The 24004-nt window shown below is 37.4% G+C and overlaps 1 protein-coding gene across 1 annotated transcript in view; it reads right to left on the bottom strand.

The window, feature by feature from the left end:
* The window catches only part of LOC111866165 (KICSTOR complex protein SZT2), a gene marked incomplete at its 3' end in the record, with an annotated part of 183834 nt that overhangs the window by 106838 nt on the left and 52992 nt on the right, over positions 1-24004 (bottom strand). The window contains 1 exon segment of the mRNA XM_033752148.1: positions 19430-19598. Within this exon segment, the coding sequence (XP_033608039.1) occupies positions 19430-19598 (169 nt within the window).

Raw genomic sequence — 24004 nt, 5'->3', positions numbered from 1 at the left:
CATCATGTTCATTTTAATTATAGTAAGAAATTAATTAAATGTTGCATATTATTTAAAGACCTATCTCCATGTAAGATTTCAGAATCCAGTCTTGAATGATAATGCTTACACTTCACTTAAATTGCTATCTTGATATCACTAATTAAATGAGTGTAAAATATTGTTGCATGTACATCCATTGCTAGACAATGATCATGGAACAAGCAAATATACAACAGTTGTTGCTAAGTAACAGCTCTGTAAATAAGTATGTTTCTATGGCAAGAATGGGATACAACAATAATGGGAAACCCAACAGACATGAATGCAGCAATGGCACAGCAACAGAGGAACAGTGTTTTCTGTGCAATCTGTGCTAAGATGTTATAAGCAGGATAGGTAGGTAGTGAGAGTCAGTTGAGTTGAGATGAGTTGGTTGGTGAGTGTGTAAGTCACTCAGGTGAGAGTTTCTGTAGCTGAGGCCAGGGACAGTTTGGTAACCCAGAATAAGGGGAACGTATACCACTGGAAACCACTACTTAGCAATGGCTAAGGAAGACTGTGAAGACTATGTGTGCTGTAGTTACAGTGAACTTTGGAATGTGTGACTCAGACTGTCATAGTTATTTGTAGTTATATTCTGCAAGTGTTCAATAAATGTGATTATCAATCCAAAACCCATCTACAGTCACTCCATCACGTAACCATACAACAGCATGACCTCCTGTCACAGTTTCCTTTAAGCACACACTGACAAATATGGCTTCTCTGTAATGCTGATGAATTTGTAGGCCACTCAACATCCATTTATAAGGTACTGAGTTAACATAGTATTGAAATATATATATGACCAAAAAGTGAGCATTTTTTCTTGTTGGAATGTGTGCAATTTTGATGTTCACTTTATGAGACCAGTGAAAGACGACCTAATCTGCAGGCTCCATGGCATTATTGTATCTCATGTGAAAGGGGCAAGGTGTACAATGGACAGACAGGCCAACCCACTGAGATGAGGTGTAATAAACGTACTTACTATAGGATTATGACGATGGTGTATAACACACAGAGATATTGGGTTTTCGGACTTTATCCATTGTCCTGGTTTTTAAAATAACTAATAAAAACACGACGTTTCAGAAATTGGATCTGTTTCCATCCTCAGGTGAGGGAAAAACACCTATTCTGTTGGGTCCCTTAGAAAGGCTAGCTCTTTCTAAGGGACCCAACAGAATAGGTGTTTTTCCATCACCTGAGCATGGAAACAGATCCAGTTTCTGAAACGTCATGTTCTTATTAGTTATTTTAAAAACCAGGACGATGGATAAAGTCCGAAAACCCAATATCTCTGTGCAATAACCGTGTGTGGCACATATGACTACACCAACCAAGTAAGTCAGTAGTGGAAGAGCACAGCATACAATAAACTTCAAAACACCAAGATACTGGCAAGAACAAGAGGCTACACAGTATGCTTGGTGGAGGTGGATAGTAAGGTACAGCCACACCCCTTACCATTAACAGAGATATGGGACTCCCTCTAAGCCATTTGGGGTATTCACTCACAAACATGACAAAGAAACTGAGGTTAATAAAACGACATCAGAGGGAAGGCCCAACTAAAAGCAACAAGGACTGCAATAACTCAGCCCACTGTCACCCACATGGTCTGGACATCACTATCTGAGTCTGCTCATTGTTTCCTCTGTGGTATGAGTTGGGGCAGCTAACACCTTAATTTGTGTATAAATATGGTGCACAAATGTAACACTCACCACATCAACTTCTGACAGTAGAGACAGGGACAGTCTCTGAAATGTCAGACTCTAACCCCACCCTGATACAGAAGGTCACCTGAGGACACTCCATTGTATGCACAAACTGGCACACGTAATGAAATGTGCATGAGTTATAGAAAGGACTATTCATCTGTAGAGACTGATGAAAACCACAAATGTAAATGAGATCCTTTGCAGTGACAACTCTCGACTGTTTAATCTCCACTGTAACTCTACTTTCTTCTCACTCTGAGAAAGTCTTCAAAGTCTATTATGAAAGTACCATGTCCAAGTGAATGCAGTTTCTTAAAAAATGTCTTCCATTATATGAATTAATGCTGTAGATGAAAGTGGGATACAAGGCACACTATGTTAAAATATATCCACACATATCTGTAAATCATACTTGATCTTCAAATGACATTGCATTCTGTATTATCATGGTATTGGCACACACTTATCCTACTTCTTAAACCTGATAGAAAGTGCTCAATAAAGATAAACAATTTATATAGATATGTTTAGGTTCTTAAATCCAACTACAGTCTTGAGATATGCTATCACTATAAAACAAATATCAAATGCAAGCATTCTGTAATGTTTACAGAGAATCAAGTGATTCAAATTTTCCTGCAATATCTTATCATGAAACGTAAGTTAAAGTGTGTTCAGTGTAAACAGTAATAGGTAAAGTAAGCACTGATAGTGAAGAAAACGAATCTATGAAATGCTCCTATGACAGCCAAGTGCTACATGCTACATATCAAATCTATTATTTCTATTACTTTCTCTTATGGTCGGGTGCAAAGGAGCAAGATGCTAATTCTTCCTTTTCACTTTATAAGAACGACCCATGTCTCTCAAGCCTGTAGTGTGTTTATTCCGAGCTCACGGATATTAGACTAAGATAAAACTATGAACAGGCAAGCTAGTATACATGTCATGTGAGCACAACTCACTTCTATACATAGACTGCCACTTCACGCACAATATGAAACATGCTGACAAGATTTAAAAGTTCATGACAACGGTATATTAATACAACTATTAATACAACTTTATGATCATCATCCATCATCCTGCTTTTATTTAAAACAAGGTTTTGGAGACTGTATTTGATGTCTTGGTAACTAAGAGGGGTCCCATTTTAACCACAGAATTGTACAGGAAATGTACTAATACAGGACGTTATCTACACTTTGAGTGCAACCACTTCTATCATGTGGAAAGAGGAGTTATTCACAGCTTGGTCAAGACAGCCAATGTCACATGTCAAGACTGGAAGGATTTCAACACAGAAAAACATGAAATGATGATCTGGTACTTAATGAATACCCACAAGAATGCACTGATTCCATTATGGAGACAGGAAGAAGCAACCATCCATCATGGCAGTCTTTATACCATATCTTAGGGATATCTCCAAAAAATTCAGACATACTGGGAACTGTGTCAATGTTGGGACCATTTTCAAAACTATACATACTATCCATGCGAAATTAATAAAAACTGTACCTGTCAGAGATGACCAGCAAACAAAGCAATGTATTGTGACATGATGCCTGAAAGCTGGAATAGTGAAGTTGGAACAGAAGTTCATTGCTAGGCAACGACTTGGTAAACATATTCCTGTCACAACGAATACATAAGCAACAATCAAGTAACTTCCATTGCTATGCACCAGCACTGTAAATGTGTCTTCCCAAAATTGGAGAGGCTATGTTTTCTGCATGGTCTGTGCAAAGTGGTTATAAAGAAGAATGCAGTTGAGAAGAATGAAGTTGAGCACTGAGATGTCAGTCTGTCAGGATATGAGCTTGGGAGCAGAGGGACTGAACTGAATCAAGTTTTCGGAATTGGCAGTTGCTGAATAAAGACAAGAAGGGAAGTCACCCACTCACTCACACTCACTCACTCACGGAGCTGAGCCCTCCTTGAGAAGCCACCAATTGTGCAGCTACTGAAGAACTTCCCAGCATTTTATGAAACCCAAAGGTTCATTACCACGTTCATAAGAGTCCTCCACTGGTCCCTATCCTGAGCCAGATCAATCCAGTCCAAACCATCCCATCCTGTCTCTCTATGATCCAATTTAATACTGTTCACCCACTTACATCTTGGTCTTCCTAGTGGTCTCTTTCTTTCTGGTTTTCCCACCAATATCCTATACACGAGGGTCATATTGAAAGTCATGAGCAACAATTTTTTGTAAAGTAACGTGCTTTATTATTGACAAACCAAATACACCACCTCAATCTACAGACCTTTCTTTATTTTTCCACATAATCGCCACTTCTTTGTACACATTTCTCCCAGCGTTCTGGGAGTTTGAAAATTCCCCTTCTGTAAAATTCCGTTCCGGCCATCCGAAGACACTGATGCACTGCTTTCTGAATTGCCTCCCTTGTCTCAAACCATCTACGCAGTTGATCCTTCACAAATCCGAAAAGATGGCAGTCGGAGGGTGCCAGATCAGGGCTATAGGAGGGGGGTGGAAGAACTTCCCACCCCACCTTTGCAATTGCTTCCAATGTGAGGCGAGCGACATGGGGGCGAGCATTGTCATGCAGGATGATGATGTTTCATCCATGACGTTCATTGCACAATGCACGACTGAGCTTGTGCAGCATCTGGACATAACGAGCAGCATTGATGGTTTGCCCAGGTTCCAGGAATTCAGCCACAATAAACCCCTCTGCATCCCAGAAGACTGTGCCCATCACCTTCGCAGCTGATGGCACTGTCTTTGCCTTCCTTATTGATGGAGAATGCAAATGCTGCCATTCCATACTCTGCCGTTTCGTTTCAGGCTCGAAATGGTGAAACCAGCTTTCGTCACCTGTCTCAATACAGAGCAAAAAATCATCGCCTTCCTGTCGATATCTCTACAGCAGTTCTGAGGTGATGGCTTTTCGCTGACCTTTGTGGTCTTTTGTCAATAACCGCGGGACCCAACGAGCACAAACTTTCCTATAGCCCAAGCTTTCAATCATCTCCTGTACTGCACTGTACCCTATTCCAAGTTTTCGGGCTATTGTGTCCACAGTCACACGCCTGTCATCTTCAATGATCTCATCCACTCTAGCCTTGTTGTGTTCAGTCGAGGCTGTTCAAGGACCCCTCCGAGACTCATCTTCGATGCTGGTGTTCCCATCTTTAAAATGTTTCACCCATCTTCGAACACTGCTCACAGCCATATAACATAGCAGTCTCATTGATTTAGAGATGCAATATGTAACTTCAGTCAAGTGTTAATAATTAAATAAAAAGACACAAACATGTATATGTGTATTACATACATTAAATTTCCAGTCTGTTGGCTTCAAAATGAATCTAATGTAATTTGGGTTACAGTTTTAAATTTGTTCTCAACTTTATCCTGCAATTCATTAAATAATGGTGTTAAATCGTTACTTAACAAATAGACTGAAATCTTCATGCTCTCTAGTTGAGTCCAGAGTGCCATTCTAGAGGGGGTTTGGTTAAGAACAGGCATGGTTGCTGGTCAGGGATAAAAGTGGTTTCCGAATAGGAGAATGAATTAGATTAAAATGGCCTAAAATGTAAACCATGCCACACAAATATGGCCTTTTAAAGGGGGTGGTCTTTTACAGAAGTTTCTGATTTCTGTACCTTCAGATATTGCTTAGAAAATTTCTAATAAAGCAGTTGCATTGCACAAATATCAGTGTTACGTGTTCAATCAACAGTGCTGGATACAATCATGATGACTCTCCCTGAATAAGGAAATATTGCTCATATGTAGTAGCTTGCAACTGGGACTTAAGGGCTTCAGAAGCAAAACAGTACTGTACTGTAAAACATACACAGCCAACCTCTAAGAGGTGTGTTTGGCAGCAGTTCTACACAATATATATATATATATAGAAAACAAACATGAAATTAACATGTTAGTTGACACTTAATCAAATTGGCAAGATGTCACTATTATATAATGAATAAATAATGAATATTAAGGTTTCACTATACACTGTTATAAGCTGCTCTAAAAGAAAATTAAATATATATAAACATTTAATTCATACCTCAAAGCCATAATGTAGTAGAGTATTACATTAAACGAATAATAAGCAGATTAAAATCGCTCAAAACTTTCTTTTGTTTTTCATATAGGAAGATGTATCATTTAATTATTCTCTAGAATAAGATACTTTAATAAACTTCAGGTATGTTCAGAAAAACAACGACTGTTGACAAATTACAGAATGTATATGTAGCATAACAATTCTCATTCAATTATCTCATAAACGTTTAAACTTACAGAGAAAGTGTACAGGGGTAAAAAATATGAGTTTCATCTTTTTCTGCAACTTTTGTTTAAGATTTTCACCCAAATAAATATTTAACAAGTTATGCTCAAGATACATGTAGAAATTAAAGTCCGATTTGTACCAATACTGTAATGTGTCAACAAACTTACATAAAATGTTCCAACAGCATATTTCAAGAAAATACATTCTCTGATTTCCAAGCTCTTTTCATGTGTACAGACACATGGATGCAGTAATTTTAATAAATGATCCACATGGTAGGAAACACCCTTGAAAAGGATTGAAATAAAATTGACATCTAACAAAAAAAATCCATACCCCAAAGAGGACTATGTTATTTCATCTGTTTCCTTATGAAATAGGAATAATTTAGGTAACCCTCCAACATTATTTAGGGAATTGGTTGCTCACAGCATAACATTTAGAAGTGTGCAAAAAGGTGCTTAAAAAAAAAAAATCCAATGAAAATCTAAAACAGATATATTTTGTGGTCAATGCATGTGGTCATGGTCCACAAAACTGTGTTCATCTAAAGAGCATAACTGTAATGCACAAGAGCACAATCCTGCAGACTGCCAATAAAGGTGGCTCAGTCCATCTCTTTATATGTGTAAAAAAAAAAAATAAAGCTATCCCTGTAACAGGCTGTGAAGGCCCATGTGGTTGTGAGACGTTGAGGGTCCCACGTTATCTAGACAATCGGCTCAAGGATTGTCAGCCTTACGTGCCGGCCGCACTTTACTCCCTAGGAAAATTATTAAATTAATTCCTGGTACTCATTTCTGTTAGAGGCTGAGTAAACCCCAGAGCCCAGTGTGGCTGGAAGGATTAAGTCAATTGAAAAAAATTCAATGACCTCATCGGGACTTGAACCCGCAACCTTCTAGCTTGTAGCATAGCGCCTCAACCAACTACGCTACCGTATGCCCCCTATCTGTTTATATGCATGATACAAATTGAGAACTGCTGAACAGATTTTAGTGAAATCAGATACTGGAAAATTTTATGACAAATTGTCAAGCCATGCCACTTTTTATTTAGATCAAAAAAGTGTTTCATGTGACTTTACATGAGGGCCTACATGCATTTCTGTGTGTATCTCACTAAACATTGTTGGATTAAAAAACACTTTAAACAAAAGCTGTAGGGAAAAAGGAAACACATTTTACATTCAATACTGTTTCTCTGTAAGCTTTAGTTTTTGAGATAATTAAACAAAATGGATATTATGAATATAATTCTGTACTTGAACACTCAGCAATCAACCACGCCCTCCTGCACATAATCACAGTTAATTGTAACAATAATGAAAAATGATAAAATAAAACACAAAATACAATCTTTTGGCTCAGACTGTGTTAAAATCAGATCTGTCACATACTTTTAATTTAATGCTCTGTTATAATGTGATTTTCAAGCATACATTAAACAACTTACATTCAATTTTTTAGTGTAATTAACATAAGTGAATACTGAAACTTTAATACTGATTGTTTATTCATTCAGAAAACATATATAGTTTTGAATTCCTGTGAATCTGTGTATCACCGCCTAACACTAAACAAATTCACATGAATTTAATGTTCATTTATTATAATGGAAGAGCTTATCATAATCTCAAATATTTCATTAAACATTTCTTCTGCTGCATGTTATTGTTCAGTGTATACTGTATAGTTCACAATCTTCTTTAATTAAAGAATAAAGTAGTACTATATAGGAAACCTTTTTCTATTGTTCATTACTTGAAAATATAAGCTTCAAGATTATGACCTTTTGGAATATAAAACTGTGTAATTTGCTATATCATTACCAAACTCTGTGGCATCATGTCCCAGCAGATCATAGATCTTAATATTCCTTGCTCTGAGAACCTCAAATCTCAACCTACCTAGGTTTTTGTTTCTATGTTTCATTATACAGGATAAAGTACCGCTACCTGGTGGTTTTAAACCAAAAAATTGTCATTTTGCTCATGTGATTCTCGCTATTTCACTAGTCCAAAGGACTGTTTTTGATAACACCACTTTCATTCACCCCTCACTGTTACTGTGTTAAGAAAACTGGTCTCATGTTTGTCATTGTCTGCATTAGATTTCAGACACACCAGGACCACATCTAAAACAGGAAACTACTGCTTCTTCCCTTATTCCTTCCACTTCATCAGTCACAATCATCTTCACACCCAGTGGCGTGCAGTACTATTATTGGTAAGGGAAGCAGTGGTATCTAATAAATGAACTAATATCAATCAACTCACCAAAATTTACGTCACTTATTGAGTCAGTAAGGTCGTTTTGTATTCTGTTCGATAAACCTGTAAATACTGTACTGTTCTCAAGGTGAACATTGAGTTTAATATCATATTTCCTCAACAAGTGAACTAATTCCACATAATTACCTCGGTTTATAGAATCCACACTTTTGTCATGACCACGGAGGGCAAGTTGCCTCTTTCCTAAATGGCAGATGATATCAATCAAGCGTTTCATTATTTCTCTATTTTCTTTCACATTTTCATTCTGCTATAGTATCATCAGGGGCTTTTGATTGTCAAGTTGACAGTCAATTAGAGATTTCCCAAACACAGCAAGTTGCATTGTTGAAATGATGTGAGTCTGAGAGTTCTCATGTCGTTTCAATGCTTTATGAAGATTGTTGATATCTCCAAACCCAGTCTTGTTCCATACATTTCCTTCAATGAGAAACAATAGGCATGGCCAACAAAACAATTTTCTATATTACCACAACCAGATAGCCACTCTGTTTTAGAATAATGTTCCAAATTAAATTTCCTCACACATAACTTGGTTTGTGCTTTTAATTCTGGCAACTCACAAGTTGGTCGTCCTCTTTCTATAATTATTTTCTTTTCAGAAAAGTCCCTGCTATTAAACCCCCATTTTAAAAGGCTTTTGATTGCACAGCTGCAGTCGCATTGTTTGCCAGCATTCATTTTAGCTGCTGCCTGTGCATGTAGTCTAATTACGCCCCTGCCCTTGTACCACAATATCACAATTGCTTCCCTTAAACACAGATAGCTTCTATCAGATGTGTCAAAATAAGATCACAAATACAATCTTACACCATCTAAATATGCACTTACAATATTTTAATAAAACTTAATGTTACCTATAACACCCAACAAGACTGAAATCACACATACACAGTTAATTTTCACATAACCAGCGAAAGAACACATTCCTTCGCTGGCCTAGCAAGCAAACCAAAATTTGCTTCCCTTGGCCCCTTTGGAGTAGACGAATTATTACGAAGATTAATGAAAGGAAACTGGGTCCGCCCCACCAAGCAGGGTGAGAGACGATGAGGAGGCATGTGGCCTTGAGCAGGAACACGCGCTAAATGACAATATTCACATCCTTATTATTCAAATTGAATTATTTATATATGACTTCTTTTCTCCTCGTTTCTTAAGTACAGAAGCAATGCTTCCCTTGCTTCCAAGCACGGCATGCCACTGTTCACACCACTTCAGCTGGTACACTAATATTACAGTTGATATAATAACATCATGTAAGACAGCCTATTCTGGCACTTAAAGTTGAAAAAGCAGTGCATATTACAACTGCTCAGTTATTAAATTCAATATGTAACAGTGCATGTAATGTTACATAGTGAATTCAGTATCTAATTTTGGGCTGTCTATGCTGTGTTCTTAGAAACTTCATGAAAAAGCAGACGTTGAACACACAAACTTCATGCATAACAGTCTTTTCTTTTCTTGTGTTCCTGAAAATTTAATGGAATGGCAGAGGATGAACACATAAACTCCATCTCTTAATACATCTCTGTGAGTGGGTTTCATTTCCCTGTTACATAACATATTGTTTTATTTTATATTTGTGGTGCAAATTTATAAAACATATTTTAAATACAAAAGTCATGATTTTAAAAGCCATAAATTTATTTCAGAATTGCATGAATTACTTCAGTACATTCTGTCTTTGAAATATTTTCATGACGTCAGTATTTATTTATTAAGAAATTATTTTTTTTCAAGAATAAATTTTAAGATTTGTATTGAAATGAAAGAGTTGTCAAATTTCTTAAAACAAAGTGTATAAATTAGTGTAAGCATCAAAAACTGACACAATGTAATTTAAGTTTTGGCCAAAACAGTAGTATCAATAACACTATCAACCCATTAGAGATCAGTATTATTATACATACCACCTGCTTTAACAAATGACAGCTCTGCAGTCTACTGACAGAGTGCATCTGCATGTTTGGTATGGTTCTCACAATAAACAGTAACTGCTTCCCTAAACAGCATTAACTAGTTGATATTTGCAACTGAGACATAACATGTTTCTTGTGAGGTGCAAAATTAATTTTTACGTAATATTTAGAAGAAATTCAGTTCTTATAGAGTTAAAACATTCTAATCTATTTGACGTTTCTTCTATATTGGAAGGACACACAAGGAAATCCGAACCTTAAATTTAATTTTTGGAGCACGATCAAGTACAGTAGGTACATCATTAAGAATATTAATCCAAATAGAATTTGGCCATTTTAATTTTCTGTGTAACAAAATCACTTCTGTCTGCCTGAGAATAATTTTAATTTTTGTTTTTGTATTTATATATCTATATTAATTTTTCTTCCTGAATCACATAAAGAGAAGATACATTTTAATTACATATCAGGCAGAGGAAACAAAAATATACACAGGTAGGCCATTCAGCATTAAGTCTGTGTCTCCGAATACAAAGCTAATATACAAAGCACCCAGTATAATTTCTATTCCAGGGCTATTTCTCACCAGTGACCAATGTTAAACTTAAATATTGACAAACTGAATATACTACAGGTGTGGTTATCCACTAGTTCAAAACACATTCTGACACTGTGACACAGTATAGATAAGAAGCCACAGGGCTATCAGGCAGAGGAAACAAAAATATACACAGGGAGGCCATTCAGCATTAAGTCTGTGCCTCCGAATACAAAGCTAATACATAAAGCACCCAGTATAATTTCTATTCCAGGGCCATTTCTCACCAGTGACCAATGTTAAACTTAAATATTGACAAACTGAATATACAGGGTTATTCAAAAAGAATGAACCGATTTCATGACACACTGCTTCAGTTCTCAAGCATCGTCATGGAATGAGTCAATGACCATTTGAAAGAGGAGTTATCTAAGTTGTGAATGGCTGCCACAGGGGCACTGAAGTCACGTCGTTCTTCCGGCAACGTTCAGTTGTTTGTTTACCTTCAGAATGGCAAGTCCTCAGCAAAAGGGGTTCTGCGTTCTCGAATTCGTGAAAACAAATTCAGTTGTCACGGTGCAGCATGCTTTTCGAAGGCAATTCGGCATTAATCCGCCCTGTCTAAGAACATTCGACGGTGGTTTTGACAGTTTCAAGAGAGTGGGTGTCTGTGTCTGTGCTGTGTCTCAGGACAAGGTTTATGGTCCCTTTTCTTTGAAGGAAACACCGTTACAGGACAAACCTATCTCGATATGCTCAAAACTGGCTCTTCACTTCACTGCAAGCAGATTCGCATGACTTCATTTTTCAACAAGATGGAGCATCACCCCATTGGCACCTGATGGTCCGAGCTTTTTTAAATGAAAAAGTGCCCCAGTGATGGATTGGTCGGAAGGGGGCCCAAGACCTTGCTCTTTGTGCTTGGCCTGCGAGAACCCCAGACCTCACCATGTGTGATTTCTTCTTGTGGGGATATGTAAAAGATATGTTTATGTTCCACCACTACCCACTAACCTCGATGACCTTAAACATCGAATAACAACAGCAATTAACTCAGTGCATCGTGATATGCTTATATGCGCCTGGGAGGAATTCTCTTATTGCACTGATGTTGCCTGTGCTGCAGGTGGTGGCCACATGGAAAACTTGTAAGACAGGAAATAAAAGTTGATTGTGAGTAGAATACTTGTGACTTTGCTGGAGTTTTGTATTACTTTCCTTTAATAAAATATTGCGTAATAAAATCGGTTCATTCTTTTTTAAAAACTCTGTATTACAGGTGTGGTTATCTACTAGTTCAAAACACATTCTGACACTGTGACACAGTGTAGATAAGAAGCTACCTAGCTATCTTATAGCATGTAAACACAACTTAGTAGCAGGTGAATAATAACCCTTCACCACCGGCGGGCATTTAAATTCCTACTCAACTCCTCTGCCGGAGGATATTTAAATCAGAGAGTGCAACATTTCACTTAAAGTGTAATAAATTGGGAAAAACTGGAGTTCTGTTTTTCTAATTTTCACACTTCATTCAGAAATGTATATAGAATCGGTGCATTGATCCACACTGCTTTAAAATTATTTTTTGGCATAGTAAGCCTATAAAAATTATGAATGATAGTATCATATTACCTTACAAGTTCAGATGAGTGTGTTAGTCGTGAAAACATTCCACACAGGGTCCTACGTCACACGCATCACACCAGTACACAATTTTTGACACACAACATGCCATTTCTGTGGTTTTGACTTCTTTGGAGTTGGTGGAATCTTGCTTATAAAATTTCTTTCTCTTAGACGGGGTATTGTTTTGTCGGATGAATGTCGACCCAGCACTTTGTGTTCTACAGCATTAGCATATTTCCCTCAATTAACTGAATTCTGAATGACAATTGAGCTATTCTTTTCCTTGTGTTATTCCTACATACTGGGGGCATGCGGTAGGCACTATGCTACAAGCAGGAAGGTTGCGGGTTCAAGTCCTGATGAGGTAATTTTTTTTTTTCAATCGACCTAATCCTTCCAGCCGCACTATGGCCTTGGGGTTGACTCAGCCTCTAACAGAAACGAGTACCAGGAATTAATTAAATAATTTTCCTGGGAAGTAAAGCGTGGCCAGCGCCTAAGGCTAACAACCTTACCACCATTTTTGAGCCGATTGTCTAGATAATGTGGTACCCTCAACGTCTCACAACCCTACGGGCCTTCAAGGCCTGTTACAGGAATAGCTTTACTTTTACTTTACTTTACTTATTCTGACATATTATCGCATTCAGAAATTTTCTATTTGTCCCTTATAGTTTTGCATATTCTCCCAATGGATGTTTGTGCTATTCATTTAACACAGAATCAAGAAAAGCAAAAACATCCATTTTCAGTTTCTAATTCTGAATCTGATAAAACTTTGTTCTGATTCCATTTGATGTATATATATTCTTCACTGGTCATGACACAACACAGCTGGCCACTTTGTTCCTTGCCACTGGCCTTGGCTAACCACACAGCATGATGCATATTTATAGAGCAAAGGGGGATTACAATGGTGTCATTCATATAGTGAACTGTTTATCATTTGCTACAGTAGCAGTCATAACACACATCTTAGAGTCAACATCACATCTCAAAGTCCTAGATTCTCTCCTCGTAGTTACAAATACCAATGTTGAAGGAGCACAGTTCAGAACATGCTTTTAAGTGAATCGACCTTTCATTTGATCAGGACAGAGGATAGTACACAGTATCAATCTAACATATTTAGTTCATAAGAATTCCCCTAGGCAGAGGCAGGTTTGTATGGTAACAAGCGCACCAAGCGTTGAAACAGAAAACTTTTTCAAAGAATCCAAATGTATTACAACTCCCGCAGGAAGTTCAAAGTGGGACAATGAATATACAAAATGATAGCCTGAAATTTCCTCTTTAATTTCATACCAAAAGAGTTACTTTACATGAAAAACAACGATTCAAAATAAGAGCTGAAACTTAGAGCTGTAATATGTGTGCGGTGCACCGACCCCGGTGGCATGTGACAGAAACTGCTGGCATGCAGTGCACCGAGCCCAGAACTGAAGGGTTAAATCATAAAATTTGAAAATTGATCTTGTTCATGGATGATACAACTGATGGGTTCTTCTTTGATACTTCAGAAAAAGTGAAAGAACATGCAAGATCTGAGGTTCTCATTGCAGTAACAATGAAGATTACAGTCTTCTGGGATGTGGCACTGTGTAGTCTGGTAAAAGGTTACCAACATTGAATATGAAAGGAACCCTCCAAATCAGTAATGTACTACAAGACTACATGGCACTGCACCTAGAATATGCAGAATATGCTAGTTTCTTACTGCATAACAAGAGCTTTAAGGTAACAGATATCAGCATGGACACACAAAGAGGAAGAATGACAGTCTGAAACTCAAGATGACCAACACTTCATTCCTTTATCTTATATATGAAGTTCACACTGCTTTTATATGTTTGTAGGTTATCTAACAAATGAAAGGGATGATTGTGAGATAAATCTCAGAATGAGTGGAGGGAATTCAATCACCTCTTTGAATGTACTAGACTGGCAGTCATCTAGGCCAAAGATAAATTAAATTAAACATAAAAAGAAAAACTACCTAGAAAGTAAGATATTTAGCTCAGTACAAGCAACATGTCCTGCTGCTTGAACTAACCTCTTCAATGTGAAAAGCTTATGGAGATAAAGATGAAAGAATGATAATGAATAGTAAATGAAAGGGTTAAGGAAGAATAACACAAGTTGCATTTTATGGCATGTTATTCATCTGGCAGAAAAGATAGCTGCAGAACTATATGCCTGGATCACAAGCTCTGGATTCAACCCAATGAGTTTCTAATGCAAACCACATTTTTTAGGTTAACAATCCCATATTTTCTTGGTGGTTTATTTTGTGATGATGTCAGTATCTATATTGCTATCAACTTCACACAAAATTGTATCCAATATCCTTCTCTAAAGGTTAAGTCCATATATAGATGAAATTATTGGGAATCATCAGTGTGGGTTTTGACAGATGAACTACTGTCTAGAATTTTTGCATTCATCAGATACTGAGCAAAAATGGGAGTACAATGAGACAGTATATCACCTATTCATACACTTCAAGAAAGCCTAGGATTAAGTTAGGAGGGAAGTATTGTACAATATTCTCATAGAGATATAACTTTATTTTTCTGTCACAACACAACAACTAAGGTGTATCAAGGTCAATACCTTGATACTCCTTAGTTGTTGTGTTGCGACAGAAAAATAAAGTTATATATTGTAACACAACAGGATGCATGAAATGAAGATTCTTATACAGTTTGGGGTACCCATGAAACCACTTAACCCTTTCGCGCGGTGATTTAAATTCCGCGGCCGTCTCTCCGGCAGTAATATATTCAGCCGGCCATTTAAATTTTGCTCGAAAATGATTTATTCATCATTGTTCTTAAATTATGAGATAGGAACATGAAACTTTCACTAAAATGATCTTAAAAGGTGGTTTTATAACCTTACCTTATAATATGAGCGCCCTGTATCTCGGCAATGGAAGCAGGTTGTTTAGTATTTGAGCAGTGAATGGTACGCCTTGAAGCATGAAACTTTCACTAAAATGATCTTAAAAGATGGTTTTTATAACCTTACCTTATAATATGAGCGCCCGGTATCTCGGCAAAAAAGCAGGTGTTTCAGAATTTGAGCAGGTTAAGGAAGGCCTTGAAGCATTCGTCTAACCCAACGGTGCCCCACATTCACCGCTCCAATATTGTGTATCTTTTCTTTTAACCACACAGCTTCTGTGCGGTCTTGCCTTCTTCCCCGTGAGGGGTATAGTTCAAGGAAATGTCTTTCCGTGAGCAGTTTAGCTAGTCAGGTCAGCTGCAGTAAATTCAACGTTACGAGTTATCATAACAAGGGGTTGTTGCTATGCCTTTGATATTCCATCCATTTTGGCAGCAGTAGATGTCGTAGGGGTGACCACAGAATTCATGAAGTTATTCTAAGAACTGGCTGGTATGTAGTGCACGAAAGCAGAGCTTAGCTGGCTCAAAAAAATATTTATGGTCATCCCTCGAAACGACCACCAAGGTCAGTACGATAAAATGGCGTCAACTGGAGCGATAATACATGAAGGAATGAGTTATTTTCCCACCCCACACACACCAGTATCGTCATAGGGGGTGACCATAGTGTTCTGCCTTAATTCCTGGCGTTTTTCTAAGAACTGGGTGCTATGTACTGTGCGAAATCAATCGATTTGCAAGAATAAATTTTTGGACATCCCTCTTCTAAGAATTCCAATTGAGTGTGTTAGTGTGGCCAGCTCAGGGCAATAAACACAGCACATATCACGTCTCTGCTGTTTATAACTTCATAGGAAAGAAAACACGCCATTCATAACAGATTGAACCATTAAACCTCTCCCAAGAGCAACAGGAACTTTGCTGCAAGACAGGCATATATAACGATGACTTAGCGCACCTAAACAAATGCCTCATTATATATAGTACTTGTGACAACAGGACAGCGAAAAATCTAACAATCTACAGCAAAACCGTCATTTATTATGGGCGTTATAACATAGGTGTGCAGCTGGACGAAACATAGACGTCGAACCCCCCCAGATGATTTAAATACCTGACGAAACATACACGTCAAACCACGCTGAACAGTTAAGCTGATTAAAATGTGTTTAAATGAAACATAGAGTGAAGTCTGTATAGGTAAACATATGTCTGATAAGTTCCCTAACCAAAATGGTCTAAAACAAGGAAATGCTTTATTGCCACTCCTTTTCAACTTTGCTTTAGAATATGCCATTAGGAAGGTCCAGGAAAACCAGGTGGGACTGAAATTAAATCAGACACATCAGCTGCCGTCCATGCTGATGAGGTGAATCTACTGGGAGATAACACAGATACCACAAAGAAAAACACAGAAATTTTAACTGATGCTAGTAAGGAGGTTGGTCTAGAAGTAAACATAGAGAATATTAAGTATATGTTACTGTCCCATCACTAGAATGCAGGGCAAAATCATGACATAAAAATAACTAACAGATCTTTTGAAAATGTGGAACAGTTCAGATATTTTTGAATGACAGTAACAAATCAAAATATGATTCAGGAAGAAATTAAGAATAGACTGAATTCAGCTAATGCTTGTAGCATTCAGTCCAGAACCTTCTGTGTTCTCATCTGCTGTCTAAAAACATAAAACTTAGAATATACAAAAACATAATTTTGCCTGTGGTTCTGTATGGGTGCGAAACTTGGTCTCTGACATTAAAAGAGGAACACGGACTGAGAGTGCTTGAGAACAGGATGCTGAGGAAAATATTTGGACTGAAGAGTGATGAAGTGACAGGAGGTTGGAGAAAACTGCATGAGGAGGAGCCTCACAAATTTTTCTCTTCTCAAAGTATAATTAGAATGATAAAGTTGAGGAGGATGAGATGGGCAGTGCATGCAGCATGAATGGAGCAAAGAGGAATGCATATAGGCTATTGGTGGGAAAGCCAGAAGATACCAAGACATAGGTGGGTGAATGATATTTAAATGGATCTTAGATAGGATGGGCTGATGTGGACTGGATTGATCCAACTCAGGATATGGACCAGTGGAGGGCTCTTGTGAACACGGTAATGAACCTTTGGGTTCCATAAAAAGTTGGGAAGTTCTTGAGTAGCCACGCAGCCGATGGCTTCTCAAGAAGGGCAAAGCTCCATGAAGATAGTCAGTCAGTCGGTCGGTCAGTCAGTCAGTCAGTCAGTCATCCAGTCAGTTAGTCAGTATCTCTGACTATATAATGTTGCATGGTAAAAAGACTGGCAAATAATGAGCTCGAAAGAATGCAGAAGAAAGTGGTCACAGTCTAACAGAGATACTATCCTGGCACCTGGCTTGAGGGCTGAGGAAAATTATGAAGATCTCTGGACAGGTAGCTGGGATTCCAGCTAGGATTTCAAACAAGAACCTCCTAAATACAAGCCTTACTGGTACACCAGCCTACTCAGAAACACTGCTGTATTGATGGCACAGTCAGGCTTTTTATGAATAAGAGGTGGTGAAACAGAACACCCCTACAAGAATCTATAATGACTGAATAAAATCAAGACAAAACTCAGTCAGTATACCTCTTTTCTACTGGGATTCTGAAATTATATCATTAACAACAACAACAACAGCAGCAGCAGCAGCAACCACCACCACTACCTGATAGCAGAAAATAATCTTAATGTGAATTCTTAATTACGTAGAAGCTCAATTATTATTAGCCCTTTGGTACAATAGGTCAGAAGTGGCCACAGTACAAGGGATTTAGTCCCACCTCACTAGCAATTATTAGCACTTAAAGGCGAATTTATTTCATATCTCACACCCATCAGGTTCAACTCAGGTTGTTTACACTTTAAAATTGTCAAATGGACTTCAAAATTGGGTTGCAATGTGATTTTCTAAACATTAGATTGTGTTCAGCAGATGGCCCACTGTGAAGCTTATTTAACTGAACACATGGTCAAACCAATATTTAATAACTGAAATTCAATTTTTTAAAATTTAAAATGCCATGACTCAACCCAATGTTGGACCAGTGAGCCCTCAAATGTCAGACTAAGTCTAACAGCGGACCCGAAAGGATTACAAGTGCACAAAATTATACATTTGCAACTACATTTCAATTCTGGAGCAAGCCAGAGTATATGATGATGTGCAAAGAATAGTGGTAGATGTGCAACTGGATTACATTTACTGTTAAATGTCTAGGAACACATTGCAGCATAATTTTCATGCCACCAATCTGTGACAGCAGGAAAGATCATAGTTTTTTCATTACAAGCATTGCTATAAACCATTTGCCTTCTAAGTCCTTCTCCTGTCAGTAAACACTATTTCTGTTAGTCCTGGAGCAAATTTTGACATTACAATATGAATCAGAAAGTACCATAGATATTTAACATTGGTAAAGTGTGAAACAACTAAAACTGTTATCTATGAAATACTTATCTCTTATCTATTGTATGTTATCTTGTTTCACATTTCCTACATGGTTCTCTGGCTGATTTCTTCTTACTAAATGGCTAACATAAAGCATGACTGATGTGGAGCATTAGCAAATAAACTGGGTCAAACGTTACATAACAGACTATCTTAAGAAATTATCAACCCTAACAATTTCTTTACAGAAACTGAGAAAAGTCATAAAGGCTAAGCTAATAATTTATTTAACCTTTAAATGTTAAGACTTTTTAAAAGGCCATAGGATGAAATAGAGTTTATTCAAATGCTGTCTTCTATTGGGTGTTTAAATACCCCTTGCTGGTGGGTATTTAAGTGTCTGTTGCTGTTTGGTGTTTTAAATAATTTTAAGCACTTTTGTGTTGAGATCCACTGCTAGGAGACTAGGAGAAATTGAGAATCCTATGCGGTGCAGTGGTGAATTGTAAAGCGCGTAAATCATTGATAGCGATGTACTGCCTGTATTTATGAGTGTTTGTAAAGGAAGGTGTTAATAAATACAATCATCCGAACTAGAACCTGTTATTTTCGTCAAGCGTACCACCCTATACATGACAATATCATTGTGAAGATCATTTTAAAGAAATTTCACTATACACTGTGTGTACTTACCACATCAGCAAGCTTGTAGTATGGTAGGAGTTCCATGTAGTCCCTCTCAGGTGGGCAGTTCACCACTAAACCATGCTGTGGTTCTATCCAACATTCTGTTATAATCTGTAACTCTCCATCACCTTCTTCAAGAGCTTCAACTTCATCTGTTCCATCACCTTCTGAGCCACTGTAACAATGGATAAATATGTCATTTAATACCTTTTTAGTTGGGTTGTTGACCCACCTTTCCAAAACAAAAAGCTCCAACTTCGAAGAAATACTAGGGTTCTAGTGTGATACATTTACCTTTCTCTCTAAACATGAAAATAATGGAATGTGGTAGACATTTCTATCTGCTGTTGCCTATAACCATCCTGAAAAACCACTCTAATATAAATGTGTTTTGTGTACAGATGGGTACCATTAGCCTCTGCATAAAGGACACCTCCAGGTGACCCACATATACATACATACATACATAGTTATTGTTATTGCTGACTACAGAAACTTTATGTAAGAAAGAATTATATAGGTCACATCCTCTTCATAATAACAACCATAAATGTTCATTCTCTGACCCAGATGGTAGATGGAATTTACTGTATGTGTTTACAAAAACTCAAAAATACATTAAACTATCATACTGCATTAAGTTTTATGCATTACACTTATATCAGGCTTTCATGTTTAACATCATGCTGAATGTAATCCTACAATTAATGTGGGTAACATTCAGGTTTTATGTTAAATTAAACTGAAAAACTCAGAATTTTTAGTGTTGTAACTTTGAGAAACTTCCTTGCTAATATATTTCAGTTCTGTAATCCATTAAATGTAAAACATATATGCAGTCTTTCCAGGGATGAGCATAATTATGCTCAGGATGACATTAACTTTTAACGTCCGAATGTCACATATATAGGTCACAAGCAGGAACTGGAGTTGGCCGAATGACCTGTATATATGCTGCAGGACACATGCTCTCTTTGGGAGTGCTGGAAACCAAAACAAACCTACGTGAGGTCATGTCAGTGGTTCATTCCTTAGCTCTGAACAAAGAAATTGTTTATCATGGTACTGGTTTCGATACTATTTACGTTTAGATATGACTGTTTATGACCTGGTCAGTCAAATATAGCCCAGCTTTGTTTCAAGAACTGATGAGGAAATATTTATCGGTGCTTGCATACGAGCGCTTGCAGAGCCTTCAGGGAAGTCTGACGCATTCAAGGATTGGTTTTCAGTGGCGAATTATCAGTCAGGAAGTCAGTGTCAGACTGTCATATATTTCTTTGTATATCATTTTTATTTTGCATCTTGGAAGAGGTATAAACCCACTGAGCCAGTATTACTTTGTGAGTAAAGGCATCTTCGCCACTGCGACTTTCAGTATGTGTCGGACTGGCAGTCTTTTTGACTAGTATTATAATTACTTTGCATCACTATTTTCGAATATTACCAACAGGTGAGAGTGTCGCTTTGTCAATCAACATAATTTATTCGATTTTGCTAGAAACCCCCCTCCCCCAAGATGATTCTTCAGTCGCACAAGCCGAATATCATGTCAGTGGCGTTTCTCGGGGGAAGGCCAAATTTATCAGGGGGCCAAACTGAGTTGACTGGAGTTGAAAAGTCACAACACTGGCCAACCAAAGGGAAACTAAGACGTATTTGTTCTCAGAATAAGAAGCGCAGAAGCACGATCTACTATCGTAAAAAGTGTGATGTTGTGCTGTGTGTGTTCGGCTGCTTCGAGACGTGGGTTGCGCTAAGCATATTGGACTGCTTCGAGAAGTAGTACACGCGCATCGAGTGTGAGATATCATAAACTGTGAAGTGACGCAGTTCAAACTCACGTACAGTCTGAACAAAATATTATTGTACGAGTATATAGTGTGATTATATTTACAATATCACCATGATTCAAGGCTGAAGAAAAAACAATGGGTAATTCCTTTAAAGATTATATTTTGCAATTCATGACAAAATAATCACAGTTAATTTTCATTTGTAAAATTGCTCTTCTATGTACATGCAGAAAAATTTATTGTCTTTCAGGTTGTTTTTAGTTTTTACTTCTATGTTGCAAAGAACAGAAAATATGGATTTTTTTCTGACGGTTTGAAAATTTAATTAATCAGGGTGATTTAAATACTGGCCGCAGGGGGCTCCCAGCAATTTAAAAGTCCGTACGTTAAAGGTTAATTAATGTTTATGAATGCTGATGGTAGACTCCAAAAGTCTGAAATTTTCAGATGTAAAAACCAGGCACAAAAGTTGTAAAAGTGTGTGGGAAGGAAATGGTTAATGTAGTTGTTTGACAAAATTAATATGTGATAAATACCTACAAAAAGGTAAAGGTACCTGCAGACAGGGTATGATGTTATCAAAACACTACAGTGGTAGTAGCACATACAGATTTCTCAAAGAAGATCTATGACTATACCCAAAACAATGTATGTTAATGCAGTACAGTATTTTATTTATAAAAATTTCTGCAACAGAAGAACTAAGACACCAAACACCTTTAAATTTCATTTGTTTCATTCTGGTCCGTCACACTAACAATTATAAATACAGACCACTCCATCCAATGTGACATGTAAGTTTTTACTATGTTAAAACTTATCTCCCTTATATGATTCAGTCCTTACGGGCCATCTTCAGAGGGAATATCATTAGAAACTGGAAACTACCATCACAATAGGTGTTTTGATTTAAAATACATGCACTTATATCCTATAATGCACAGTACGCATAAAGTCGAACGTTTCACAATCACAGCAGCTTCCTGGTGTTGTAAAGTTTTTAAAAGTTTCTAGACATTATTTAAAAAACTTTATTGTCAATACTTAAAATTTTTTAACTACGTAGGTTCGTGTCCATACTCCTATCGTCCTTCTTCTACGGGGCAGATTTTGTGCCACCTGTCTATCTTGATGAGGAGGTTCTTGATGTCGTCCAGGGTTTGTTTGTGGCTTGCTGTGTTGTTTTCACAACACAGACAGGCGGCACAAAATCTGCCCCATACAAGAAGGATGATAGGAGTACGGACATGAACCTACGTGGTTAAAAAATTTTAACTATTGACAATAAAGTTTTTTAAATAACATCTAGAAACTTTTAAAATTTTACAACACAAGGAAGCTGCTGTGATTGTCNTCACAGCAGCTTCCTGGTGTTGTAAAGTTTTTAAAAGTTTCTAGACATTATTTAAAAAACTTTATTGTCAATACTTAAAATTTTTTAACTACGTAGGTTCGTGTCCATACTCCTATCGTCCTTCTTCTACGGGGCAGATTTTGTGCCACCTGTCTATCTTGATGAGGAGGTTCTTGATGTCGTCCAGGGTTTGTTTGTGGCTTGCTGTGTTGTTTTCACAACACAGACAGGCGGCACAAAATCTGCCCCATACAAGAAGGATGATAGGAGTACGGACATGAACCTACGTGGTTAAAAAATTTTAACTATTGACAATAAAGTTTTTTAAATAACATCTAGAAACTTTTAAAATTTTACAACACCAGGAAGCTGCTGTGATTGTCAAACATTCGACTTTATGCATACTTTGCATTATAGGATATAAGTGTATGTATTTTAAATCAAAACACCTATTGTGATGGTAGGTTCCAGTTTGTAATGATGTTCCCTCTGAAGATGGCCCATAAGGACCGAAACATGTAAGGGAGATAAGTTTTAATGTAGTAAAAACTTACATGTCACATTGGACAGAGTGGTTTGTATTTACAAACACCTTTACTCCAGTATATTAAAAATAAAATTTATTGCACCAATATGAGGGTGGGGGCAGTATGTTTGCAGGTGGTAAGCTTCCTAAACACAGGGAGATATTTCATGGAGAGAGGAAAGACAAAAATAACAACAGAAGAGGTAGTCTCAATAGAGACCTAAACTGGGAACCTCTTAGAACATAACACAGGAATTATGAAACACTTTATGTTCAAGTTTAGTTATGTCTTTAAGGTTTCAGATCCACATAACTTTGAAGATTACTCTTTTGTAGGACGTGATGCCATTATCTGGTAAACTGTTAACAATGTTGCAGGGGAACCTGGTGTCTCAAGACAGGAGAGTAAATTCAAGAACAAAAAAAGTGGTACAGATATAGGGAGAGGAAGACCTAGAACTATGGAACTCAGTGAATCAATAGGGATAAGGAGAACAGTACCAAGAGCATTTGGCTCTTTAAAGGTCATTTTTGAAGGGCAGAATGACTGGAAGACATAATGACTCAATGAATCAATGGAAGGTAGAGTGCCAAATATTCTTTACATTCCTCCCACTGGTTGGCTCAGGGCCTGGCCCTGACCCAACTCTCTGTCCTCCTCTATATCTACACCACTTTTTTCACACATGGTTTACTCTTCTACCTTGAAGATGGAGCCAGTAGGTTCTCCCAAAATGCTTTCTGACAATACAGTAAAACTTGGTTATAGCAACATCGGTTTCTGCGACACCTTGTCTATTGCGTCAAATATTCAATGGTACGAACTAATTCCTCATAAAGCAACTGTTTTTATACCTTGCTTAGTACGACATGCACAAATGCATCAACCTCGTATGTACCGTCAT

The sequence above is a fragment of the Cryptotermes secundus genome, unplaced genomic scaffold (genome assembly GCF_002891405.2).
Source record: "Cryptotermes secundus unplaced genomic scaffold, Csec_1.0 scaffold599, whole genome shotgun sequence".
Classification (NCBI taxonomy): domain Eukaryota; kingdom Metazoa; phylum Arthropoda; class Insecta; order Blattodea; family Kalotermitidae; genus Cryptotermes; species Cryptotermes secundus.
This window is presented reverse-complemented; position numbering and strand designations above follow the sequence as displayed.